This window comes from Rasamsonia byssochlamydoides, assembly GCF_041956645.1.
Source record: "Rasamsonia byssochlamydoides strain NRRL 3658 unplaced genomic scaffold VTN77scaffold_128, whole genome shotgun sequence".
NCBI lineage: Eukaryota > Fungi > Ascomycota > Eurotiomycetes > Eurotiales > Trichocomaceae > Rasamsonia > Rasamsonia byssochlamydoides.
In genome coordinates, this window is record NW_027192510.1 from 13,897 (window position 1) to 36,928 (window position 23,032).

The window sequence follows — 23,032 nt, forward strand, 5'->3', positions numbered from 1 at the left end:
TTTTTTTTTTTTTTTTTTTTTTTTTTTTTTTTTTTTTTTTTTTNTTCTTTTTTTTCTTTTTTATTTAATTTTATTTTTCTTTTTAATGGATGACATCGCTTTGTTTGTTTCGAGGAGCTGACAAAATATATACACCCTATGTTCTTGAAGATTATGGATTGATTTAACAATAATCCGTCCTTTCTTTTTTTTTTGTGCCGATCTATATATTCTTCTTAACAGCACCGTGAACATTGTCTGGAATATCTTAACAAAAATCTATAATGTACCAAAATGAGAACATAGAACACAACTTTTGCAAATCGGGGCTGTGGATCAGCCACCACTTTCTATCCAAGCACAGGCATGACAATCGCCTGGCGAGCTCGACTATCTACCAAACAGGAAATTTTAGAGCTATGCACATCAGATCTTGTCGGAACCAGCCGAGAAGATCATGTAAGAGTATAGATATGTCCATGAATGAGGCAAACGCCACAAGCTGAAGGATAGATAGGAAGAAATAAACCCCTGACGCCTCCACCTAAGAGGGTATCAAACCGAAACTTCTGCCGCCAAGGCTATTGGCGACTGCCGCTATCGTGAGAATGATGGTAGCCACCGTAACCACCAGGTTGGGAAGAGGATTGGGGCTCCCCGTAGCGGCTTTGCGGAGCGCTGGTACGCTCTTCCCTCTCTCCACTGCCGGGCTGAGTCTCGGAACCAGGACCACCGCTGGCTCTTCTAGCGTGCGCTGGATCAGATTCTTGGAACTCTTGATAACGGGACTCATAACTCGCGTCACTCCGCTGACGGAGATGTCCTTGGCCGGGTCCGCGCCGAACCGGTGTCGCATGTCGGGGTGACTGTGACATGGCTGGGGATGATTCGGTAGGTTGTGACGACGGTGGAGGAGCCGGCTGATGAGGGCCCTGAGCCTTTCGTTTCCTCCCAGGGGAACTCTGGAATTCCGAACGGAGATGAGAATTTGATGAAGGCGTGGATTCCTGCTGGCCTCTCCCCGACGGCGTATTAGGCTGTGACTGGCCTGGCGGAACCCAATGGTGGAAATAGATGGAAGGAGATTGCTGTGACTGCGTTTCCGGTTTGACGGGTGCAGCAGGCGGTGGAGGTGCAGCCGCGGCCGGTTGATACTGCCCTGCGCCCACATTCGCAGGAGGATGGTGGATGTGCATTTCAGCTGTGTTGATGCGTGACAAAGTTGAAGAAGGAGGAGGAGGAGCGCGCGGATCGGCAGAAGGGGGGTGCAATAGGGGTTGCTGACTGGGACCATACGGCTGCTGCGGGGGCGACGGGGGCACGGCCTGCGGAGGAGGCGGCGCCGGGAGAGGAGCACCTGCCTGTGCTGCATATGGATTCGGAGGGATGGCCCGGCTGTCTCGTGGTAAAGCATGCGACGGAGTAGGAGGCTGTGGTTGAGATGAGGGCGGCGGCGGCGGCGGTGGAGGCGGAGCAAGCTGTGAGGAAGGCGGCGGTGGACGTTGGTGTTGTAGCGGCTGACTCTGGCTACTTGTCTGGTCGACGAGTTGTTGGATGATGTCCAGTGCCGCGCGTGGCAGATTTCCTCCACCCAGTCCAGCGAAGATCAATGGCACCATATGCGGCGGAACGCCCGCCTGGAACGAGTCCCGGAGCATGCTCTGCTCGACCTTTCGTTGTTCTAGCCTAAGGCCCTCCTGGCGCGTTCGTTCTTCTTCTTGCCGTCTCCGGTCCTCTTCAGCCTTCGCCTGCAGCCACTGGCGCATCGATTCTTCCCAACCCGGCCATTGCGGCGGGGGAGGGGGAAATTGATTCATGGGAGTCACCGCGGGTAAAGTGGGCTCCGGAGCAAGAGTCATCGCAGACGGGGGAGGAAGACCTCTGCGAGGGTTGTCCATCGCCCGGTCTGGGGATGGTTTAGCAGAGGCTGTGGGTGTAGAAGAGGATTGGGGAGCCGGGAGGGACTGTCGGATAACGGAGTACTCATGAGGGCCTTTGATTCCGTTCTGAATGGGCGGTTTGAGGGTGAGTAACATGGGTATGAAGCGTTTGCGATGAATGAAGTATCAAGTATACGAAGGCGGGAAGAAGAACAAAGAAATAGCCCAATGGAAAAGCAGATAAAAGTACAGACGGAAAAAACAATATGTACGAATGAAAGATAAGATATTGATTCCAATAGACTTGACGATGAGTCTTCAAAACAGTATGGAAGAGGTGAAAAACAGCAAGACCATATACAATATGAAACAAGCTGACTGGCTGGAGGCAGTGCAATGTGGGGAATATATCACAACAGACCAACAAGAGAAGAAAGAAATGAAATAAAGACAACAGAAAAGAAGGACCCCGGGCAACGGTCATGGAAAGAAGAGAAAGGGAAGGGACAGGACAGGACAGGACAGAGAAGAGGAACGTGGGCGTTTGCTCTTGCTTGATGATCTCCGCCGCCGCGCAAGACACAGACGAAGAGGGAAAGGGCAACCGGGGAGGGGCGGACAGAACAGGAAAGGGCGAGTGAGCATTACCTAGGTACCTCCTGCCTCTAACTGTTTCAGGCCAATGCCCGGCAACTACCTAGGTAGGTAGGTGGCAGGCGAAGAGTCTGAATGAGAAGAAGATCATGTCATCCGGACATGGGCCCGCCGTGGATACGGGTCCGTCACCGAGCGGCGTTTGCCCCGATCCGGGATGCAGAAGACCGCCCGGGCCGATGGAAGCAGAAGAACGAGAAGAAACGAAATGCAGCAGTCAACCAGATCCTAATATTAATGCTGATGTCAACGACAGTCAGGTGGAGCAGAGTGCCTCATGAACGGCAACAGACACCCTGCTTGCCGTGCTTCAACTCGACAGGCAAACGCGAGACAACCGATCGGACCCAGTCGATCGAGGAGAGCAGCAAAGCGGGCCGAATCTCACTGCAGAAGATGGAGAAACAAAGAATGGATTGGGAGAGAAAAGGGAGAGACAAAAAAAGAACAGAACAGGTAAACAAGAAAAAAGAGAGGCCAAATTGAGTGGAACAGAAGGGAGAAAGTAATAATAGTCAGCCCCCCTCTAAGAATCTAAATTCTAAAATAATACAAGCCATACCCGTCGGAATGAATGATGAGGGTTCCGCGCACGGGCGGCGTAGACAGCTATCTGGGCTCTTCAGCCGTATCAAGCAAGTTAAAAATAAAGTCCGAAATTGGCCCAAAGCGCGAGTCAGGATTGGCCAGCGGCACGCGGTTGCCCATGGCGCATGCAGCCCACTGGATCTAATCATATGAATGGCTCCCTTCGTGCTACGAGGACTTGGGGATGTGGCGCTTCCATTATTTTCCTTAGAGACTTCCACAGATGGAGCTGGAGTTATTAGTTAATATTGAGGGCACCCGTTCGAGCCTTCTGGGCGAGTCTTCTGGAAGGCCGACGGTGTCACGCGTGGCGACGGCTAACGGCAAGCTAAATCGCCCTGTTCAAGCCTCTTTGCCAGGAAACGAAATGAGCATGTCCAGGTAGGGCTAGTGGCATCCAGCCGGGATATTATATTAATATTAATACCTGGGTTGGTGGATAACGACGAATCCGCTAACCACGCCGGTTTCGCTGCAGTGGAAGCATGGATTCGGGTTGATGTCAGGCAACTTGTCGCGTGCGATTGGCGTGCAGTGTGATCGAGCCTCTGATCGAACATGATTCCCCGGTTCAGTGGTAAGTTAACTAATGCCATTGGGGACGGTGCGGGAGGCCATGTGGCTGACAGGCCTAACTAACGACCCAACAGGCGCTGCCGAAGCCTAACTCGCAGTTAGTCACTGAGTGCTTGCTGACGACGGGGAAGTCGGCCGGCCGGGACGGGAGATCAAGGATTTCCTTTTTGGGATGGCAGTGGAGAAAGCCCGTATTAGTAGCTAATCATTACCAATCCTCGCTTACTGGGGGCAAAAAAAAAAGACAAGAGCAGGTTCGAGGTACCTGCAGGTGCAGCTTTAGCCTAACCAGGGAAGACTGTTCCGTCACGATTAGTGCCGCCGGCAGTGACACAGGCGGGGCGGACGCGCGGAATTCGTCGGTAGCCGTCGTCATTGGCAGGCTCGAGCCCTGTAAACTTGTAAAGGCCCTATGGGGGGCGCCTTTTCTGCCGACGCTCGCAACATCCTTCTCGGAAGAGGAAACTGAAGCTTTCCAATTCGAACGCAGATGCAACCGTCTTCCGTTCCCAGCATGGCTAGGTAGGGTCCAGTATAGTCCTCTCCCGTGGCTGATTGAGCAGTCCCGGCTTGAGCTATGCCTGATTGAGTATCTGTGGCAGAACTAGAAGATAGATATAAGGTAGTTCTGTCATCCTGTCGCCTTGGTCACTATTAATAATCCATTACTCATACTGTCCTGTTTAGGATCATTATTCTACTCCGTACTTAAATGACGACTCTCAAAGATACCTGCCTTGACAAAATGAAACCGATCTCTTACGACTCTTGGCCAAAACCGTCCCGTCTGATGATGTAGCTGGCAACGTAAGCGGCGATCCACACGCCAAGCCAAGCATGATTCCTCAGGTAGTTAGCTATAATAAGGACATACTATTACCTGGGAGGGGAGTCCTCCAAATTCATTCTTCCAAAACTAATGCAACTGCCTCACCTCGTAGTCGACTAAGTTGATGGAAATGGGGAAGGAAATTCTCTCGAATTGGAGTAACTAGCTACTAGTTAAGATTGGTTGGAACGTCGCATGAATAACGGTATAACCCTTAGTCTCCATGGATCAGTACTCTGTAGTAATAGAACTCCCATTATAGGAATTCCCATGTACTCCGTACTCCGTACTCCGTAATCTCTCTAGGGCTAGGCATTGACTGACCCGTGTAAGCTTCCCCCCGCACGAGTCTCTCGTCTAAACCTGCCCAACCTGATCAAACTCAGGAACTTCTCCATGATGATTGTGAAACGGCCTCCGCATCTCTAGCGTGGGGCAGTTTCAAGGAGAAGCAGCCTTGTCATGCAGGGAACTACTAAAAAGGACTTGAAAAGAAAAAGAATAGCAATAATAAGCCCCTCGCTAAGCTGAGACTGGATAATATCTTTCCAGTTATCATCACATCGGTAGGAGTCTTAACTATAGGTATTCCCCTGTCAATAGGTATGTACTAACTTGACAGGATGCTTCAGCCTAGCAGTCAAACCCTGAGACTACCTGCAGGTGACTATGCATGCACATACCTAAGTACGGAGTACCTTGGGTACCTAGGTAGTAATTACTCCATACATAGTTCCTGACTGAGACAATACCCAACAATAACAATTATTAATTGGCAAATGTTGTTTTCGATTATTTCCCAAGTAGAAATATGCCAGCCCTTCAGAATCTTTAGAAAAGGAATTACACTTAAGAGTAGTACTACTATTACTCTTGCCCTCTTATTTATTAGGTGCCAGCTCATCGTTAGGGTCTTCCTTTAGGAACTTGTTAAACTACGACGAACCCTGTCTGTGTAATATTACATTATTATTACCTACCTAGGTAGGGAATGGTCATGGAGACCATAGTTAGCAGGGCGCCTAAGCCACAGCCACCATCGCTTACTTCCAATGTCATGCATGCACCTTGTAATAATAGCCCGAATATAGTAATGACGTTATAATAATGGCGATTATGACAGTTAATAATAATTACTTAGCCAATAATATGATATTGTGTTGGGTTAGTGATTACTAGGTAGGTGCCTAACCTATTTATCTAGTTGCTCTTTCTAGCGAATTTCCTTATTTGCATTTGCCCTTCTAGTTAGTCGTTTATGAGGGGTGAGACTAATACTAATAACTATAATAGGCCAACCCTCGAGACTCTCAGCAATGCGATAATAACTATGACCTGTCTTGGCGAGGACCTATTACCTATTACGTTTCTGTCTTTCTCCTTCTAAGTCTTTTTCAAGTCTTTTTTTATTTTTTCCCCAGCTCTCTGCATGAAGAATTACCTAACCTACTTCAAGAACTTCAACTGATCTACAGTAGTCTTCCCCTTGAAACTGCAATTGTCTTGTCCAGCTTGAGGCAGGCAGGTTTAGACGAGAGAACTCGTGTCAGGAACTCGTCCCTTGTCAGAAGGGGAAGTTTAATACAGATCCATGCCTAGAGTCGGGTGTCATGCGACTTCTTGACGAATCTTGACTATTGCCCAGGTACTCCATACTCCATACAAGCTTGAATCTTCCCTCCGTCAACTGTAAATGTTTGCCCCCCCATCGATCCTCGTATCAGGATCCAAACTCCCCTTGTAGTTGTAATGCCCCCTCCCCTTCCTCGACGACCCTCCCACAACAACACCGCACAACGCCTCCGCTTTCCCCAGAAGCCACTTCTTCTGTCGGAGCCCGTCGCGCCACTGCGGTGGCAGCGCCGTATACCCCACCCAAGCGCCCAGCAGCGCCCCCGCGATACAGGCATTGGTATCGGCATCCCCGCCTTCCATGACGAGTTCCTGGATTAGTTGATGGAAGAGACGGAGGCGAGACTCAGAGGAGCTCCTGTCGAAGATGTGCGCAGCATCCTGGCTGATCGCCCGACGCAGACACACGACCGCCGCGCCTAGCGCTTTGTACACGTACCCCATCGCGTGCGCGTCGTCGAGTTGCAGCTCCTGGAAGGTCTGCGGGTGGATGACATGCTTCTGGAACTCGAGGCGGTCGAACGAGGGGATCTGGATCGTCTCCGTCGTCTTGGCTTTTATTCTGTCAGCTCGTTTATGAGCCCACGTCTTCACCCACCCGAAAGCTCGGTCGATGATAGCATCGATATGCACCTCGCTAGTGACTTCTCCCCGGAGAATTCCCCTAATCAAAGCGGTAGCGATGCAACATGCGACAACGCATCGAGGATCCGGGTGCGTGAGACACGAGAACTCCATTGCGGTGTGGAAGGTATCTTCCAGGCTCTTGGTCAGGCAGATGATCCCCAGTGGATGCGTGCGCATCAGGGAGCCGTTGGCGGCGCTCTTGCAGCCTGTTTTGACCCAGTCGTCGAAGGCGGTTTGTGTGGGGTTTTCTATATATCCTGGTGCGGAGACGACCTGCGAGAGTCAGCTACAGAACAGGTTTCTAAGGTTGGAGAGATGATTCTCACCCTCTCTACCGTCACCCCAATATCAGCCGCCGGTGTCCCCAGACACAGCAGTCCATGATGGCACCAGACTTGCAGGCGTCTGGCAAAGTCCTTTGGGAGGAGCACGCCGTCATGATGCAGGTAGGAGAGAATGATGAGGAGGGCGTGATCGGTATCGTCTGTCCAGCTGGCCTTGAAAACATTATTAGTATGATAACTCAGCAGGAGTTGTTTAAAGCATATCAGATAGGATGTACAGTACAGTATATGCACTGTGCGTATTAATTCATTGGTTATACTTACCGGCTTGAATTTCTCTGCATATGCAATACAACAACAAGGTAAGCAAGTGAACAATATACCCATTACTTCATCACTCCATCACTCCCAGAACCATACCCAACATAAGCACATAAATACTTCTGGGAAATACCCACCCCGATGCGCATCCCTCCTCCACGGCGACGGCGTCCCAAGGAGATTGAACTGCACCTTCTGAAACCCCTCCTCCGTCACCATCACCAACGGATAAGCCTGTCTCGCTTCTTCTTTGGAGAGGAACTCTTGTATCCCAGCTGCCCAGTCAATATCATATAGACAGACACTCCTGATGGATGTTGTGCAAGACGCACCCGTATACAAACCAATCGCATCACCAACTGCAGAGCCAAAGATCGTGCCCAGGATTTTATCTTCGATTGTGGTGCGGATGAAGGGGTGGAGGGTGAAGAGGATGTCGGTGTATCTGTCATTGTCGCTCGTCATCGTTAGGTAGGTACCTAGGTAGTGTAGAGAGAGAGAGAGAGAGAATAAAGATTCTTGACTTCGATAAAATCAAATATTACTTTCCTTTTTATTATTAGAATAGTTATCGTTCTTATAAGAAAAGGACCAAGAATCAAGAATCAGCCCCGCAAACTACTACAAGTAGTAGGATTAATTAATTAAGCTTTTGGTGAATACGAGGTGATGTTCTTCCCGGGGAGCCTTGTACAGAACAGTACCCAAATGAGCCTGTGCGGCCAATTTCATTATCCTGACTTAGGTGTGCTGCCTGCTTGCCTAGTGCGGTACTAATTTTTTCTGTTGGTGAAACAGCAAGAATCCCCTCCTGGACGTCCGTACAATGCATTCACTACCTAGATACATACACTGTTAAGCAAGCTTGTACACGCGAAGTGGTATATATTTCTCCTCTCATCGAAAGTGACAAACAAAATCAGATACAGGATATCATGGTATAATATAATATAAAAGCTAAGCTAAGTAAGCCAAGCTAAGCCAAGCTACTGCTAACTTAGACTCGATCAAACCGGCTCAGCACCTCAGGTGGCACTGTAGGAATGTATTTACGCGCTCGCTCCCGGTTCGTCCCCCCAAACCCTGCACCGTAGCTGATCAGCATGTCCGTACTGGTCGGTAACGAAAAAGGAAGAGTCATCGACGGGTCGAGCAGGTAGCTTTCCGGTCCGGATGGAGCCGTCGGTTGCGGCGATGTAGTTGATGGCGGGGATGTAGCTGCATTGAATGATGAGGACGTCGCTCGCGGCGTAGTCGGCGATTGGATGGCTGATGATCGGTCATCCTTCTCTCCAGGAGCATCCCCTCCAGGAGTAGCTGGAGGAACATCGGCCTGCTCTGACGCCGCCGCCGAGGCCGCCTTTGCGCTTTCCAACTGTTGCTGCGTCCGATATAGCAGATCCGGGTCATGTTGGAGGTCGATCAGGAACTTCATCGCGCTTTTCGACAGACCTTTTTCGCCAACCTCGGCCCGGTACGATTTCACGGCCTGAAGCAGCTGCGTAGGGGTCAGCTGTTGCAACTGCAGCAGTGTCGTTACCAGCGCTTCGGTGTCGTCTCCCAGAGAGGAGAAACATTGCAGCCATTGTAGCAGCTGGATGACTGGCGCCAGATGTTTTCGCGCCGACTCGACCGTTGACTCTCCCGTCGTCGTCATGGACCCGTTCTCGTAATGCTCCGGGTGCCGGTTATTCTGGCGCGCCCAGTCTTCTATCACTGATATATTCATCCGAATCTGCATGGCCTTCGTTCGCGCCAGGTACTTTTTGGTCAGCATGATGCGGTTGAAAAGCTCCGCACCAAGCCAGTAGAGCAGCTGCGAGATGATCTGTGTCGTGATGACAGAGTGAACGTCGTAAAGGTCGAGGACGAAGAGGGTAGAGGAAAGTAAAGAGGTGATGTTGCGAGGAGACACTTGGGCCCTGCGCTTTGGTGACGGCGGACGGAACCGTTTCTCCGGTGGCTCTGGCTTTGCCTTCGACTTGGACCGGAAGATCTTCCACTCGTTCTGGAAATGGACGTCTTCAAGTCCAGGGATCGTCTCATGATCCAGCATGGCCGCATCCAAAACCTTGTTCATCCGTCGTTCAGCGTCCCGGACGATGAGGATGAAGATCTCGTTGATCAACTCGGCAAGGTGTAATTGGAATTCCACGGTGGCTTCCATGAGTCCCCCATCTTTTTTCAGATAGTGGAGGAGCAATGTAGCATTGGAAATCCAGAAGGCAAGAATTGTCATGTCCCACTGATGGCGTTCCACCACGTCGTTGATCTTTTCCATCGCCGACATGAGAAGTTTCTCCAACAACTCCGGACTGGCATGGTAATGGGCGTATCGCGCGCTGAGGAAGAGCAGATTGGCGGGCACAGGCTTTTGAGACGGCGAGCGCTGGGGCGTCATATTTGTGATGATAATATCCAGTATTTTTTCCAGTTCACTTTCCTGGAAGACGAACATTTGATCGTTCAGGCACCGGTCCCAGACGAACTCCTGCTGGTCATCCTCAAAGTCATCAAACGACTATACAGATATCAGTAAGAAGTCAATATCGGAACTTCTATAGGCCAGCAACATACATCGAACTTCTCGTCAAGTCCCAGACTCGACAGATCCACCTCCAGATTGATGGCACTCTCTTCCATCATCATGCGCCGTCGCATTTCATTCTCGGCCATTTCTTCTTCGAACCGATCGCGCCCAAAGCCGGAATCATAGAAATCATCCTCGATGCAACTCGACCCGAAGTGATAGCCATTCTCGTGCAGGTATTGGGAGATATCCGTTCCCGGTTGGAGGAAATCGAAGGCCGTTCCTCCGGAAGACGACTTGATGTCCGGGGAGGCGCCATGATCCAGGAGAATCTTCGCAATCGTCTTGTGGCGGTTGGTCATGGCCCACATCAACGCGCTCCATTGGTTGCGATCTTGCTTATCGACATACGCACCAGCGTCGAGGAGTGCCGACACGACTTCTTGATGGCCCTGGTAGAGTCAGCAGAAGAAAAAAAAAAACAAGAACAACAGCAGAACTCACAAAACAGCTCGCGTAAATCAACGGAACCGTTCCCTCTTCATCTGGCTGGTTCACGTCCACGTAATCCCGCGCTTTACCATTGACCAATTTGCGCACGCGCTCAACATCGCCGTTGCTGGCAGCCATATTCAGACTCTTCTGCAGGATGCTCCTCTTCTCCGCATCGGACAGCTTCTCATCCGTCGCAATATCATCCTCGTCCCTGCACAAGGAATCCATCTCTCGGTGTGCCGCCTGCGCGGCCAGCATCTCCATCAAGCGGGCATCGCTGTCCTCCAGGCGGGCCGTCGTGGACTCATCATCGCCATCGTAGTATGGCCGAGAATATCGTGTGCGCAATTCGTACTCTTCATCGTGGGAGTGGTCGTCGAGGGCAAGATTGAACGTCAAAGGTTTGGCAGTCGTCGGCGCCGTTAAATATTGAGATTGGCCTGGAGAAATTAGGAAACCAGTCGTCAGCAGCTTAGGTTTAACCAACACAACATCCGGGCATGGATTTGGCTTTTCTGGGCCATGTCTCCATGAGCGCCGGTGTGAAGGAATGTCATATGCCAGTGGACGGTGGCAGAGCATGATGCGAACGAACCTTGCCAGCCATCGTACATCTCCGTCTCCCCCGCATATTCGGGCGGAGCGCGCCGGTCGTCCAGCGACTTTGGCAGGTCATCAGGAAGAGCTTTTGGCTTCTGCCCGGTGTCTGGCGCTGTGCCGTCCTCTTTGGATTCGGGCGAACCCCCGTAAGGGGGGTTCTCAAAGTTCATCGTGTGGTGGCAGTCGAGGGTCAAGCGCGAGGTCAGTGGACACGCAGCAGGACATCAAAACTACAACAGAAGAAGAACAATAATTCATAGGCGCCTCCTCCATAGGGAGAAGATCAATGAACGAATGGAGGAGCGCGCTCAGTTTGACAGGATCGTTTGGGATTCTGGCCCCGGTGCGCAGATCAACGGTGGTTGTGGAAGCTGAGCACGTAGGCAGTCGGGTGCGCTGCATATCCATTCCCCCATCGGAAATGACGCAGTGTCCGTCGAAGCGTAATTTAAACTGGGGGCGGGAACGCCCACTCTTACTTCTCCTCCTACATTTATTTCTATTGCACTAGGTCTATATTACTTTAAAATAGGCCTTATTCGACTCTTAGATAAACGATTGCACTCTGATCTCAGTTAACCCGCCTTCAGCATGTTTTTTCTTGTCGTGGGGTCATTTTCACCTGGCTCAAGTCGAGCAGAGGGGTGGGTACTTTGACGCACGTGACAGTTGCTCGTGGGACGTCGACATTTTTTTATCATCTCCACGCAGTGGAGTAGGCGCCTTGATTGGGGTATAGGCATGCAAAAACTGATAATATTAGAAATTACCGATTCCTGTTGATACTCCAGGAATTCTCAGAGACTGTACTGAATACATTCATAACTGGAGAACATTCATTAACTGGAGGAAAATACGCCGGTGTAACGAGCTTGAGACGAAACAAACAGGGGCAGAACAACAGACAGAGCATAGTTTACAATTAGATCATCGCTAGAAGCCCAAACCTAGATGCGGCAACATTAGGGTCCAAGACCACAACATGCACATGATGAAAGCAGATGACAATACTCGGGGAATGCCGTATGAACAAGATAACATAACTGCAAGGAAATACACAGAACATAGCATGATATATGCAAAAGATAAAACTCAAAGTCATCAAATCATTCCAGGCTTTTACTGAGCGCCTGAATCTTCTCTTCACTAAGGGACGCAATCCACAGACACCGTTCAATCACGCCGGGGACAGGCTCCAACGTGTACTTGTTGCTCGCGTCAATCAGACGAAGGAGGCATTTGACAATTCTGGCCGCGGTGCGGTACCGTTCGAAGTTGACAAGCACGTCTCCATCACGGGTGCCTGCAACCTGTGAAGGTTTTTGCGCATTGTATGTGAGGTCATGTACATAGAGACCTGCGTTTCGGAGTCAGCACACACCCAGGTTAGGAACTAGATCAGAGGAACATACCAACAAACGGTATACAGCCGTCTTGCAAATTGGCCGTCTCCATCTCAACACGGAGCTCATGGAAATTGCGAACAGGCTGTATAAGGCTCTCCATGCCTTTGAGAAGATGCTTGTCCGCTGGACTTACCAGCGCCCAAGTCTTTTGGAGTCTTGTACAGTCAACGGAGGACAGGGCAATAGCGATTTGAAGCATGGTGGAATAGTTGCAAATCCGCCTTGCATGTGCTGCCACGTGGATGAACTTGGTGACAGTCTGGGCTCGTTCGTGGATGTCTCGCGTAAGGACGATTTCGGAGAGAACCCATTTCACCATCAGGTTGAAACGGCCCACAACAAGATCAATCCCCTTACGTTCTTTCTCAGTCAGAAACTGGACCCAATTTAACGCAGAGGACGAGGTATTGTTCCATTTCATCTCGACGAGATCTCTCCAATCGACCTCGTCTAATGCGGCCTTCTCTACGAGGGTCAGTTGTTGAGCGAGTACTCGAGAATCACAGGCCAGAATGAATGGGACATGGCCAAGTTGTGGCTGATCTTGAATGGGGGCCATGTCTTTCGATACCTGCTGCGTCTCAACACCCTTGTGAGGACTACCTCCATTCTTGCGAGTTGGAGACGGGCCAGGAGTCGGAGGCTGCGCCTGAGTCGGCACTGGAGTTTTCGGCTTTGCATATGGCGCGATAGACACTGTCCGTTGGATAGTCATTGGAGGAGAAGGAGGATGGGCAAGGGGGTGTGGTGGTATGTCGAGCGATGAAATTCTCAGGCTCCGTGACTCTCTCGAAGTTCTTCTACTGCTCAGGTCCTCGAAGGCTTCATCCTTCTCGATCACGTCAACCGAGAGCTCGGATGACAAATCTGAAAGACGGTCTCTGTTCTCAAAATCCGCACTCGCCGGGATGGTAGAACCAGGAGGAATCCGTCGAAGGCTTTCCGTCTCATCCACAATTTGAATCGAGGGATGCGACGATTCAGGCTCCTTGCACTCTTTACTCACATCCCCACTAAACAGAGGGCGAGGCATTGCCGTCTCGGACGGAAGTGAAGTCGGTTTGGGCTTTTTCATTGAGTCATCACTCAGGCCTCTTTCGAGAAGGGGAATGGAGCTGTAAGAGTATTCGGATTCTGCCACCGACTCTGAGTAGAGCTGTGAAGTCACCCGACGTTGACCCACCAGGACCTGTGCTCCATTTGTATCCCCCGCAGTCTGGCCAAGAGTCTCGTATTGATGTTGCTGACTGTCACCATCGTGACCCACCAAGTGATTGTTCATATCACTACGAGATGATTTCGGCCACTTCCCCTCGAGCTTGAGCAGTGTTGACTCGATTCCTCCGTCCTCGTCATCAGGAATACGGGAGAGATCGGCGACTACGGCTTCAAATGAAGGTCGCATATGTTGGGACGAATGAGTGTTGATCAGTGAGTATCTCGTTGAAGCGACCCTGGGGTGTGAAGTCGGACCAGGATAAGGAGCAGCCGAGGTGGTAATGGAATCGGTGAGAGAGGTATCCGAAACGAAAGATTGCGGTCGTGAATGTGGCTCCAGGTCGTGGACGTGCTGGATTTTGCGAAGGTCCCCACCGGGTCTCCTGCGGAGCATACGAGCAAGTGGTCTGTCCCGGTCCTCGGGCAAATTGTCGCTCGATACAGACGTCACCATCCGTGATATTCCACTATTATATGAAGCATACTTTCGAAGTCGGCTCGCGATGGAGTGTGTACTCCTTCTAATCGACGCTCCGCGGCTTGACGCGTATGATTGTGAAGGATGTCGGGTTGGTGGCCGGGAGGACAGGGACATGGGACGTCCTGGGAAGGCAACGGGGACTTCTGAGAACGAATGATCTTTCTGGGTAATGGAAGACTGCTCGCTATTTCCCTGTTCACGGTCAATTCCGTTGCTGCTTGCTGGGGGCCAAGGCACCCCTCCTGACATCACAGGAAGGTCCAGGCCAGTATCATCAACAATAACAATCGATTTACTCCCCGAAGTCACCTGGCTGGGGAGACGCTGGTGATCAGGTTCCGGAACATGCAGCCGACGAGGATCAGATTCTGATTTAAGATCTTGACCAGCATTTTCTTGCGGCAACAGCGTGATATCATGCGGGTGCGTGGGTTTCTCCAAACGAAGCCCCAACGCCTCACGATAATCTCTCATGGCTTGATCGCAAAGGACGTCTATCCGCGAGGAGCTCCTCGACAAGGATGAAGTCTTCCGATCTCTGTAAATGTCAGATCCGAATGCAACATTCACAGGGAGGGTCGCCGTTTTGCCTCTCAACGAATGAGCGGAGTTCGCGTTCCCGGTATGTGAAGGAGCGCCATGTCCACCCGGCCGGCTATGGAAGGCTCGACGTAGCGAACCGATAATCGTCCGGACACCTGGGCTGGCCCCAAGGGGCTTACCGTTCCCCTCTGATGAGCTTCGGGCGTTAAGACCTTCAAGCTCGTCGGAAGGGGCGAATAAAGTCGGCGATGGTGGCGACAAAATGCCCACAAAGGCATCGGCAGGAGGGAGCAAGTTACCGCGGATGAGACTGCTGCTCGCTGACGTGGATTGAAACGGCAGCTGTCCGTATCCATCCATATTTGCCCGGGAAAGAGGAGACCTGTCATCGCGGACAGAGTCGGAAAAACTGCCACTGCGCTTATGCTCATGAAGCGGGTAACGACGGAAACTTGGAACGATAGGGGAGCAAGGATGAGAGGAATTTGAAGAGAATTGCGTCTGAACAGGGATCGGGTGAGGCACCTTGCTCCTCTCTAGGGGCAACGAAGAACGTTTCGCTGGAAATGAACAAGAAACGGCCTCGACACTCTGGTCACTCATTGGCAGGCTTCGTGCCGTTCCTGAGGAGACGTTCCGCATATGAGTGGTGGATGAGTGAGGTAACTGTTCAGCTCTAGTGGCATCAGCTGGCGGTGGCGGGTGTTCTGTTTGGTTGTCCCCAAGGTCGGCGTCAACAACAACATCCGGATTGGGCGTGTCGATCTCGCTGAGCGTGGTCTTGCTGATATCTCTACTACCAGCAACCCCTCCTGGAACGACCGGGCTGTCGGGACCGGCCAGATCTGGACAGTCCCAGTAGAGCGAGCACCGTCCATGCCAACACCGTTTCAGGTCCACGAGGATCTTGATATCACTGGTGCCAGCAGTATCCCGGCCTTTAACGCGCTCATACAAGGAGTTGATCTTGTCACAAAACTGGACACGGAGATCGCGGTTGATAACAAAGTCATCAACGAAGTAATTGAGAATCCAATGTCTCAAAGCAGCGAAAGTTCGGATCCGAATGATCCTGCCATCGTCTTGTAGCCGATTGATGGCCCATTCAAGCCGGGCCATCAGCAAGGCCAGAAGGTTCTCCGTAGAGAGATAGGAGCGGAAAGTCAAGAAGAAGTCCGATACGAGTTCGTAGTCCATGAACGATTCCGAAGATATTTGGGCGACGATTCTCGCTGGTGTGGCCGCGCTGATATCCTTTGTGCCCGGAAGATATCGAACCACGGCCGGGTCATCCATGTCATCCATGAGAAAATCAAAGATGGACGGTTCGATAGGACCTTTCAAACTGTAAATCGCCGATTTCTGGCTGGAGCTGGAATTTCTGTTTGCCGCCCCAGAAAACATTGACATCGCTACCGAAATTGTCTGCCCCGGTTGCAATGAATCTTGAGCATGAGAATCAGAAGGGCTTTGGAAGCTGCCAGCGTCTTCTTTGAGGAGCACTGACGACCGGACATTATCCGAAATTGACGTTCGCGTGTATACAGAGCTCCGTAGGACCGGGATGCCGTCGGGGTTGAACTGGGGTGTGCCCAACCTGTAATGAGGGATGGGAACCTCGAGAGCCGGCCCAGAGGGCTTGTCTTTTGACTCGGGTCTATCGATCACAATGCGAAATTCTCCTCGATGCTTCTGGCCGGTTGATTGCGCATGCTCCTCTACGGTCGTAAACGAGTGGGCTCTCTTGTGTTGATGCTCTGCGTCGCTAGAATCACTCGACTCCGCGCTTTCTTCTCGAATGTAATCAGGATGGGGATCCGAGAGCTGGGAAGCGGACCAAGTGCTGTGTCTCGCACCGCGCACCGCAACCGGCTTGGGCGGCTGCAGATGCGTGTTGGTTGAGACCGACATGGAGGAACTGTGTAAAGGTTGGGTATGAGCTCGCTTTGGCGAATCTATCATAGGCCTGAAGGAGCAATCACAGACCGACGTCAGCTCAGTATCGTCACAGAACGTTCTGTTGGAGATATCCCCGTATGTTAAGCCATACCTCAGATAGATCCTCCCATTGTTTCCCACGTTCCCTACTGTGAAGTGCGTCCCTTCCCGACCGCTAGACGGGACATCCACTGCTAGAGGTGCGTTTGACCGTTTCAACGAGCGCTGCCGTAGGACCTCGGTGCTATTCTTCACACGAAGCAATGAGGCTGTCAGATCCCTTCTCCCTCTGTTGGTCACGGTCTTCTTTCCTGTGACTCCGGTCTGCCCGACTGTGTGGGCACGTCGAAGATTGGACTGGAACCGTTGGCTACGAGTGGAAGCCGAGAGACCTAGAGTCGATGCCCTTGTTGTGCCTGGCAAATCCGCAACCGTTGGGCCATCGTTCTGTTTCGACGATGTGGACCCCGGGGAAGGCCCGGACACCGCTTTGCTCGTGGAAGAAGCCATGCTGGGAGACTGGGCGATTTGCTCGATACGGGGGTAGCGAATGAGTTCTCAGCAGCGATCCGGGAGAGACTTTAGCTGCTCACGTAACTGCAGAGCAAACCCTTTCCCCACGTCCGGAAGAGCTAGAATTTGCCAGCAGGATGCTCAAGCAGCCAAAGCTGAGAGGCAAGTTCATTCGGGTGATCTGACATCGCCGGACTCTTTTTAGGAGGGGAAAGGCCGATCGTATATAATATGCCGTATTAAGGGTCTCGTTTGGAGCTGTCCAGCGAGTCGCCGTATCTCTGCGGGTTTGGAACTCGTCGAGAACACACCGTAATGATGGCGCGACCGCGATCTAGACGTAATCCGGCTCGATTGACGGGGGACGACGCATCACTAGCCAGGAGCACGGGCGGCGGAAGAGAAACGCAGGAGACGTACCCGGGGCGGTGCAGAGGGTATATAAGCTGAGACACCGGGGACCTGCAGTGTCTGGCGGACTGCAGATGCTTGATATAGATGCCGTTTGTTTGTTGACAGCACACAAGGAGAGGAAGGATAGGGATTGATCAAGCAGTGCGGTGCGAGGGATGGAATGGGATACAAAGCGTGACACGAGTCACGGGTTATTAGTTTAGTGCCATCGCCCAGCGTAGCTCCAGTGGGCCGGGGGGGAACCTTTGGAGGAGCACTTAGGTTGCGGGTGCAGTTGCCAGTGACGGACAGCAATCGGACTCCGGCCAGGAGGTTAGTTAACCTGCAGACAGCTGTTGCCCAATAAAAATGGCAGAGGGCGTTGGCAGAGGCGTTGGCTGGGGATGGGCTTAACCTTGGACGCCTTTACCCTGGCTCCAGGCCTGGATGGCCCGGGACCGTTGGCAAAGCTGGCAAGGTTGGGAGGGACTGGTTGGCTCTCCTCAGTTCGCTAAGGTTTCCAGCAAGGCAGAGCACGGAGTATGTACGGAGTAGTTGTACAGAGTACACTGACGTCTCTTGCCTGCAGAATACATATGTCCGATGCCTGCTCGCCTCTGGTATGTGAGAATGCAAACCAACACTCTGCAGCTCGCTATAAAGAGATGCGACTGTTGCGAGGCTCGAAAAGGGCCTTAGATCACCCATGGCAGTAATTTGAACTTTGAAGACTTTGGCTGCTAAATTCTAATTAATCATCACGCCAAGCAGGCCTGATCCTTACCAGCCAGCTGGGCCGCCCAATCATCTTCCAGCACGCTCTCGCGGATGACAGCCTCGCCTATTACCTCCAGTAAGGTTCCGGCACTCCGTCGTGGACCAGCAGACCACCAGCCTGGTGAACGCGATAAATCATATTATTGAATATTATTGAATATTATTGAATCATTATTGTGGATGGCTCCTGCTGGACGAAGGCAGAATACCTGCTGAGTGCCAACGAGCGTGGTGAATGTGAGATGTCACACGGAAATCCGAGCCGGCCCGCTGCCTGCGGAGTAGTTTATCCAGAGGATCGGAATAGCACTAACGCCAATCAATTGTGTGTGCAGGGAAAGTCAAACTTGGGACCTCATGGTGTGGGCCCGATTGCTGTCCTTGAAGAGTACGGAGTAGGTATGTGGTCCACAACTGCAAACAATTCTGGAAACAGGTTACTCTGTTTGGTATCAATGTAGATGCTAGATACTGTCGTGCTCCACCAGGCAGGCAATATTATTAATAGAATACTTGGAAAGGAGGCAAATCTGGCAGTCGTGGAGAAAGGAGCCCAGCAGTTTGTGACGTAGGTACTAGGGTACACTTTCGACCCTGTTGTGTACAGAGTAATGGACTCCTCACAAATCCGAACCAAGGGATCCTCTATTATTAGCGTTGGGGGCCAGATTAGTTGTGCAGGATGAGTATCAATATAACAATCAGATCCCAGAACTACGGTCATACCCACTTGGAGACCAAGATCTCGATCGATCCCTGCCTCCCTTGGCAGAACCATTGAGTCGGTGGAGTCTGCAGAGAATACTTCCCACTCGCCAAGCTGTGTACTGAGTACTGTGAATATGACTCGATACTCGGTACTCTATCTATATAACCTTCCTTAGTCCTGAATTGGCTTTACAACAAAACGTACCTGTGTACAGTACAAACAACTGCAAGGAGAAAATTGACAGTTGGGTCGCTGGCAAGAACACTCACCTCCACAGACCGGATCGGCCCAGATCAGCCCAGCTCAGCTCAGCTCATGCATCTCATCTTAATGCGAATGGCATCATGATCATCCATCAGGATGGATTGGAATGTGAGCTGAGCGGAGCTTAACCTGAACTGAAATGAAATGAGCGCTGCAACCCCAGAAGAACTACCTAGGTGGGTATCTACATAAACCAATGATACTGCCTGTCCTATAGTATAGCGCGCCCATTAGCGTTAGCAAAGTAGTATAATATACAAATCTTTGTTTCAGTATCTTTCAGTATCTACTCCAACACAGTTCACGAGATACAATGTACTGACAAACACCATGATATAGTTGACACACCGATTGGAGTAGTGATTATTGAATGCTCTGCACATGTAACAACATGCTTGTGCTTGAAAACAGGTCGAAATTGGTCTTTAGTGTGGGCTTGTTTCATCACCACAGCTTGCATGTCGGCTGCTTGTCTGCACACTTGAACGCCTCCTTGAACTCACGCGAATTGGCCATCGTTCCCTGCAATCGTCTCAGTGAGCAGTTCACTCAATTGGAGTAGTTGGTATGATGTGTTCCCTACCTGAATTCTTGCCGGTTTGGGGGCATGCGGATCTTCATAGATGGCACGAATGGCGGCCTCTTTGGTGGTCTTGCTACACCACCAATTCCCATATGCAACGAAGAAAAGCTGCTCCTTGGTAAAGTGCTCCAGTCCTGGCAGCAACAGATCCGAGGACGCCTCGTCACGCTTCTTCCATGCATGGAACGCCGCCGACAGACCGCCGGCGTCAGCGATGTTCTCACCCAGCGTCAGACGTCCGTTCACATGGAGCGGTTCCGAGTCCGGATCGGGTCCCGGGACGGTGAAATTGGAATACTGGTCGATAAAACACTGAGCCCGCTCTTCGAAAGCTTCCACCGTTTTGTCATCCCACCAGTTGGTATAATTGCCCGTCTGATCGTAATGTCTGCCGGTCGAATCAAAGGCTACAAGAAAAAAAATAAATCAGTAATAAATCCTAAATTTCGCATCCTGAATTGCACATACCATGGGAGAGTTCATGTCCGCTTATCGCACCAAAGGCCCCATATGCAAGATATAACGGTGCCTTCGGCCCATAGAAAGCAGGAGCCTGCATGATCCCAGCAGGAAAGACAATCTCATTCCCTGGAGGATTGTAGTACGCATTGACGGTCGACGCAGTCATGCCCCATTCGTCACGGTTGGTCGGCTTGCCCAACTGCGACCATTCCCGCTCGACCCGGAATCGAGCCATGGCCAACGAGTTCTCAAAGAAAGTCTCGTTGGAAAGTTCAAAGTTCCGGTAATAATTCTTCACGTCCTCCGCGTCCATCAGATTGGGACTCTTCGTGGGATAGCCGATCTTCTGGATAATGTTGGCCACCTTCTCTTTGCCAAGCTGTCTCACCTCCGCAGTCATCCACTTGGTCTCGTCCAAAGTATAGATGAAGCGCTCTTTGATGTCCGACACGATTTGATCTCCAAGCTTCTTGGATTCCTCGGGGAAGGCGTCAAGCACATAGAATCGGCTCAAGATCCAGCCAATGCCCTCATCCATCACTCCGATGCACTTGCGCCACCTCTCTTCAGTCGCCTGAGGATCTTTGCCGGCAAGTCGGTTGTCAAACTCCCGTAGAGGGGTTATCTTGGGGTCCTCGATAGTAGAGGCATAGGCCTGGATTGCCTTCCACTTCAGGAACGCCTGAATGATCTCTCTTGGTGTGCTTTTCAATATCGCCGAAAGATCTTTCAGGTACGATGGAGACCCAACGATGAGGCGGTCAGCTTCAAAATCTTTTGGACCCAACGTCGAGATAATATCGGTGAAAGAGATTTCTGGCACCAGCGACTGGGTCTCCTCAACGCTCCGGGGATTATAGTACTGAGTCACATCTTCTTGTGCTTGCGTATCTGGGGTTGCATTCGCCAGTTTCGTCTCGAAGAGCACGAGATTTTTGGCGAGTCTTAGAGGTCCAGTAGTGCTGGATGACGAATGAGAAGATTTAAAGTTCCCAAGAACCTGTAATACCACATTGGTATACTCTTCAACCGTCTTCGAATTGTTGTAGTATTCTCTTGTCGGAAGTCCGATCTCCCGAGGAGGTGTAACGAATATCGCCACGGAATCGGGGTCACGATCATCGGGCTTGAAATTGGTCAAAATAAAGTCTAAGAAGGAATACTTGTAGGCAACTTACAGATATGGAGAAGGCAGTCAGTGCTTGCACATCGATCTTGATCAGATACAAGATCGCATCGGTCAGGTTTTCATGCGAGTCGCCATCACCTAGAGGATAGATCTTCTCGATCTGGGCTAGCACATCCTCCAAGGGCTTCGAGCCCCTCTTTTGCAGTGCAGACACGTCTATACAAGCATCGTAAGCAGCTTTCAGTTTGTAAAAATTGTCCGAGTCGGCCGACGCTTGGACTGCCTTGGCAGCATCCCCAGGCACTTGAGGAGACTCCAAGATGTGACGCAAGCGCATCTGAGCATTCTCTTGCATAATGGTACCAGCAAAGATAGATCCCTGGTCAGGACGCATATCGTGGCGGTCCCTCCAGCCTCCGCAGACATACTGTTCGAAGTCATTGCATGGATCAATCTCTTTGTAATTAGGATCCAGATTGTACAGGATCTCAGAGGCAGCATGGACACACTCCGGTTCAGTACAGAGATCAGGTGCAGTCACCGGCACAGGATCATCCTTGGAAAATATACCTGCCATGATTTGGTTAGACGAAAGGCAATGGGTACGCACACTGGGGATCACGTGCCTGATATGCGAGCAATGCGAGTGAGAATATAACCCATCAAGACAATTATCGCGCCATATGTGAAAATATTTCTCAAACTAAACCAACTGCGCCTTCTAGCCCGAAAGGACAGGATATAATTGCCAATGTTGTCTTGATGCTGCGTCCGTTTTTCGCCATCAGGATAATCGAGCAATGCGTCATCGCTGTCAAACGAGTGTAGAGGTTGTAGACTCAAAGAGCTTCGTTCTCGCCATTGATTGCTTGAAACAGGTTTAGTTCCTTAGAATGTTGATCTTGATCACATTGATGATTACCCACATTGGCGGAGTTGATTCCCCCATGGTCATCTGCCGAGCATCTGTTTACCCCGGGGAAGTGTGAGAACCACGGTAGAGGCCCAAGCCAGAGGTTATATAAGTATGACAAATGAATGTTATATTATTCACAAGGTTCGAGATATCAGAGACAGTGGCAGTCTCGTCACAAACAACAGCAGGTTGGCTCTGCACCAAGCTTCATTGGTAGGGGTGAGGTCATCGACGTGGAGCATCACACTGCTGAGTCAGCGACTTCAAGCCCCTGGCCTGGCAACAACAGTCGATTATTATTGGCTGCCGGCAGGTGGCTACCATGGCACTTTGAGTGCGGGGAGCCCCAGGCCTTCCATTCGGGTTTCCATTCATCAATCTGGTTGCTCGTTACTATCTTATCTTGCTCCATATGTGTGTGGGCTGAGATGTGGAGTCAACAGACGATGTGAAATTGATTTGCAAGCAAAGTTCATATAAGAATTGTATAAATTGGCAATAGTGTATATCACTATTTCAATACTTCAGACCAACAATTCAATAAGCGACCAGTCATTCCTTGGTCTTTGATAATTAGTAAATCACCGCGTGGTCTCAATTCTTGCGGATGTTCTGTAAGCTGAGTCACGTAACGTAATCGGACACCGAGCTGCCACGGACACCGAGCTGCCACGTCATCCACCACCACCCCCTAATCAAATTCGA

The 23,032-nt window shown here is 51.0% G+C and overlaps 6 protein-coding genes across 6 annotated transcripts; 1 reads left to right on the top strand and 5 right to left on the bottom strand.

Moving 5' to 3' along the window:
- Nucleotides 1-560: 560 nt before the first annotated feature.
- VTN77DRAFT_1417 (uncharacterized protein) lies at nucleotides 561-2,015 on the bottom strand (the record flags this gene model as incomplete). The annotated part of the gene is made up of 1 exon (XM_069417146.1): nucleotides 561-2,015. The coding sequence occupies one exon, from the start codon at nucleotides 2,013-2,015 to the stop codon at nucleotides 561-563; it is 1,455 nt and encodes a 484-aa protein (XP_069272907.1).
- A 1,309-nt stretch (nucleotides 2,016-3,324) lies between these two features.
- VTN77DRAFT_1418 (uncharacterized protein) lies at nucleotides 3,325-4,285 on the top strand (the record flags this gene model as incomplete). The annotated part of the gene is made up of 3 exons (XM_069417147.1): nucleotides 3,325-3,482; nucleotides 3,637-3,678; nucleotides 3,994-4,285. The coding sequence occupies 3 exons, from the start codon at nucleotides 3,325-3,327 to the stop codon at nucleotides 4,283-4,285; spliced, it is 492 nt and encodes a 163-aa protein (XP_069272908.1).
- Nucleotides 4,286-6,189: 1,904 nt separating this feature from the next.
- VTN77DRAFT_1419 (uncharacterized protein) lies at nucleotides 6,190-6,942 on the bottom strand (the record flags this gene model as incomplete). The annotated part of the gene is made up of 1 exon (XM_069417148.1): nucleotides 6,190-6,942. The coding sequence occupies one exon, from the start codon at nucleotides 6,940-6,942 to the stop codon at nucleotides 6,190-6,192; it is 753 nt and encodes a 250-aa protein (XP_069272909.1).
- A 1,425-nt stretch (nucleotides 6,943-8,367) lies between these two features.
- VTN77DRAFT_1420 (uncharacterized protein) lies at nucleotides 8,368-11,165 on the bottom strand (the record flags this gene model as incomplete). The annotated part of the gene is made up of 4 exons (XM_069417150.1): nucleotides 8,368-9,891; nucleotides 9,948-10,352; nucleotides 10,405-10,835; nucleotides 10,991-11,165. The coding sequence occupies 4 exons, from the start codon at nucleotides 11,163-11,165 to the stop codon at nucleotides 8,368-8,370; spliced, it is 2,535 nt and encodes an 844-aa protein (XP_069272910.1).
- A 936-nt stretch (nucleotides 11,166-12,101) lies between these two features.
- Nucleotides 12,102-17,091, bottom strand: VTN77DRAFT_1421 (uncharacterized protein; the record flags this gene model as incomplete). Its single annotated transcript, XM_069417151.1, has 3 exons — nucleotides 12,102-12,352; nucleotides 12,408-16,609; nucleotides 16,694-17,091. 3 exons carry the CDS (start codon nucleotides 17,089-17,091, stop codon nucleotides 12,102-12,104), a joined length of 4,851 nt encoding a protein of 1,616 aa, XP_069272911.1.
- Nucleotides 17,092-19,681: 2,590 nt separating this feature from the next.
- On the bottom strand, nucleotides 19,682-22,366 carry VTN77DRAFT_1422 (uncharacterized protein; the record flags this gene model as incomplete). The annotated part of the gene is made up of 6 exons (XM_069417152.1): nucleotides 19,682-19,759; nucleotides 19,821-20,227; nucleotides 20,289-21,408; nucleotides 21,461-21,981; nucleotides 22,038-22,279; nucleotides 22,338-22,366. The coding sequence occupies 6 exons, from the start codon at nucleotides 22,364-22,366 to the stop codon at nucleotides 19,682-19,684; spliced, it is 2,397 nt and encodes a 798-aa protein (XP_069272912.1).
- Between the last annotated feature and the right edge of the window lie 666 nt (nucleotides 22,367-23,032).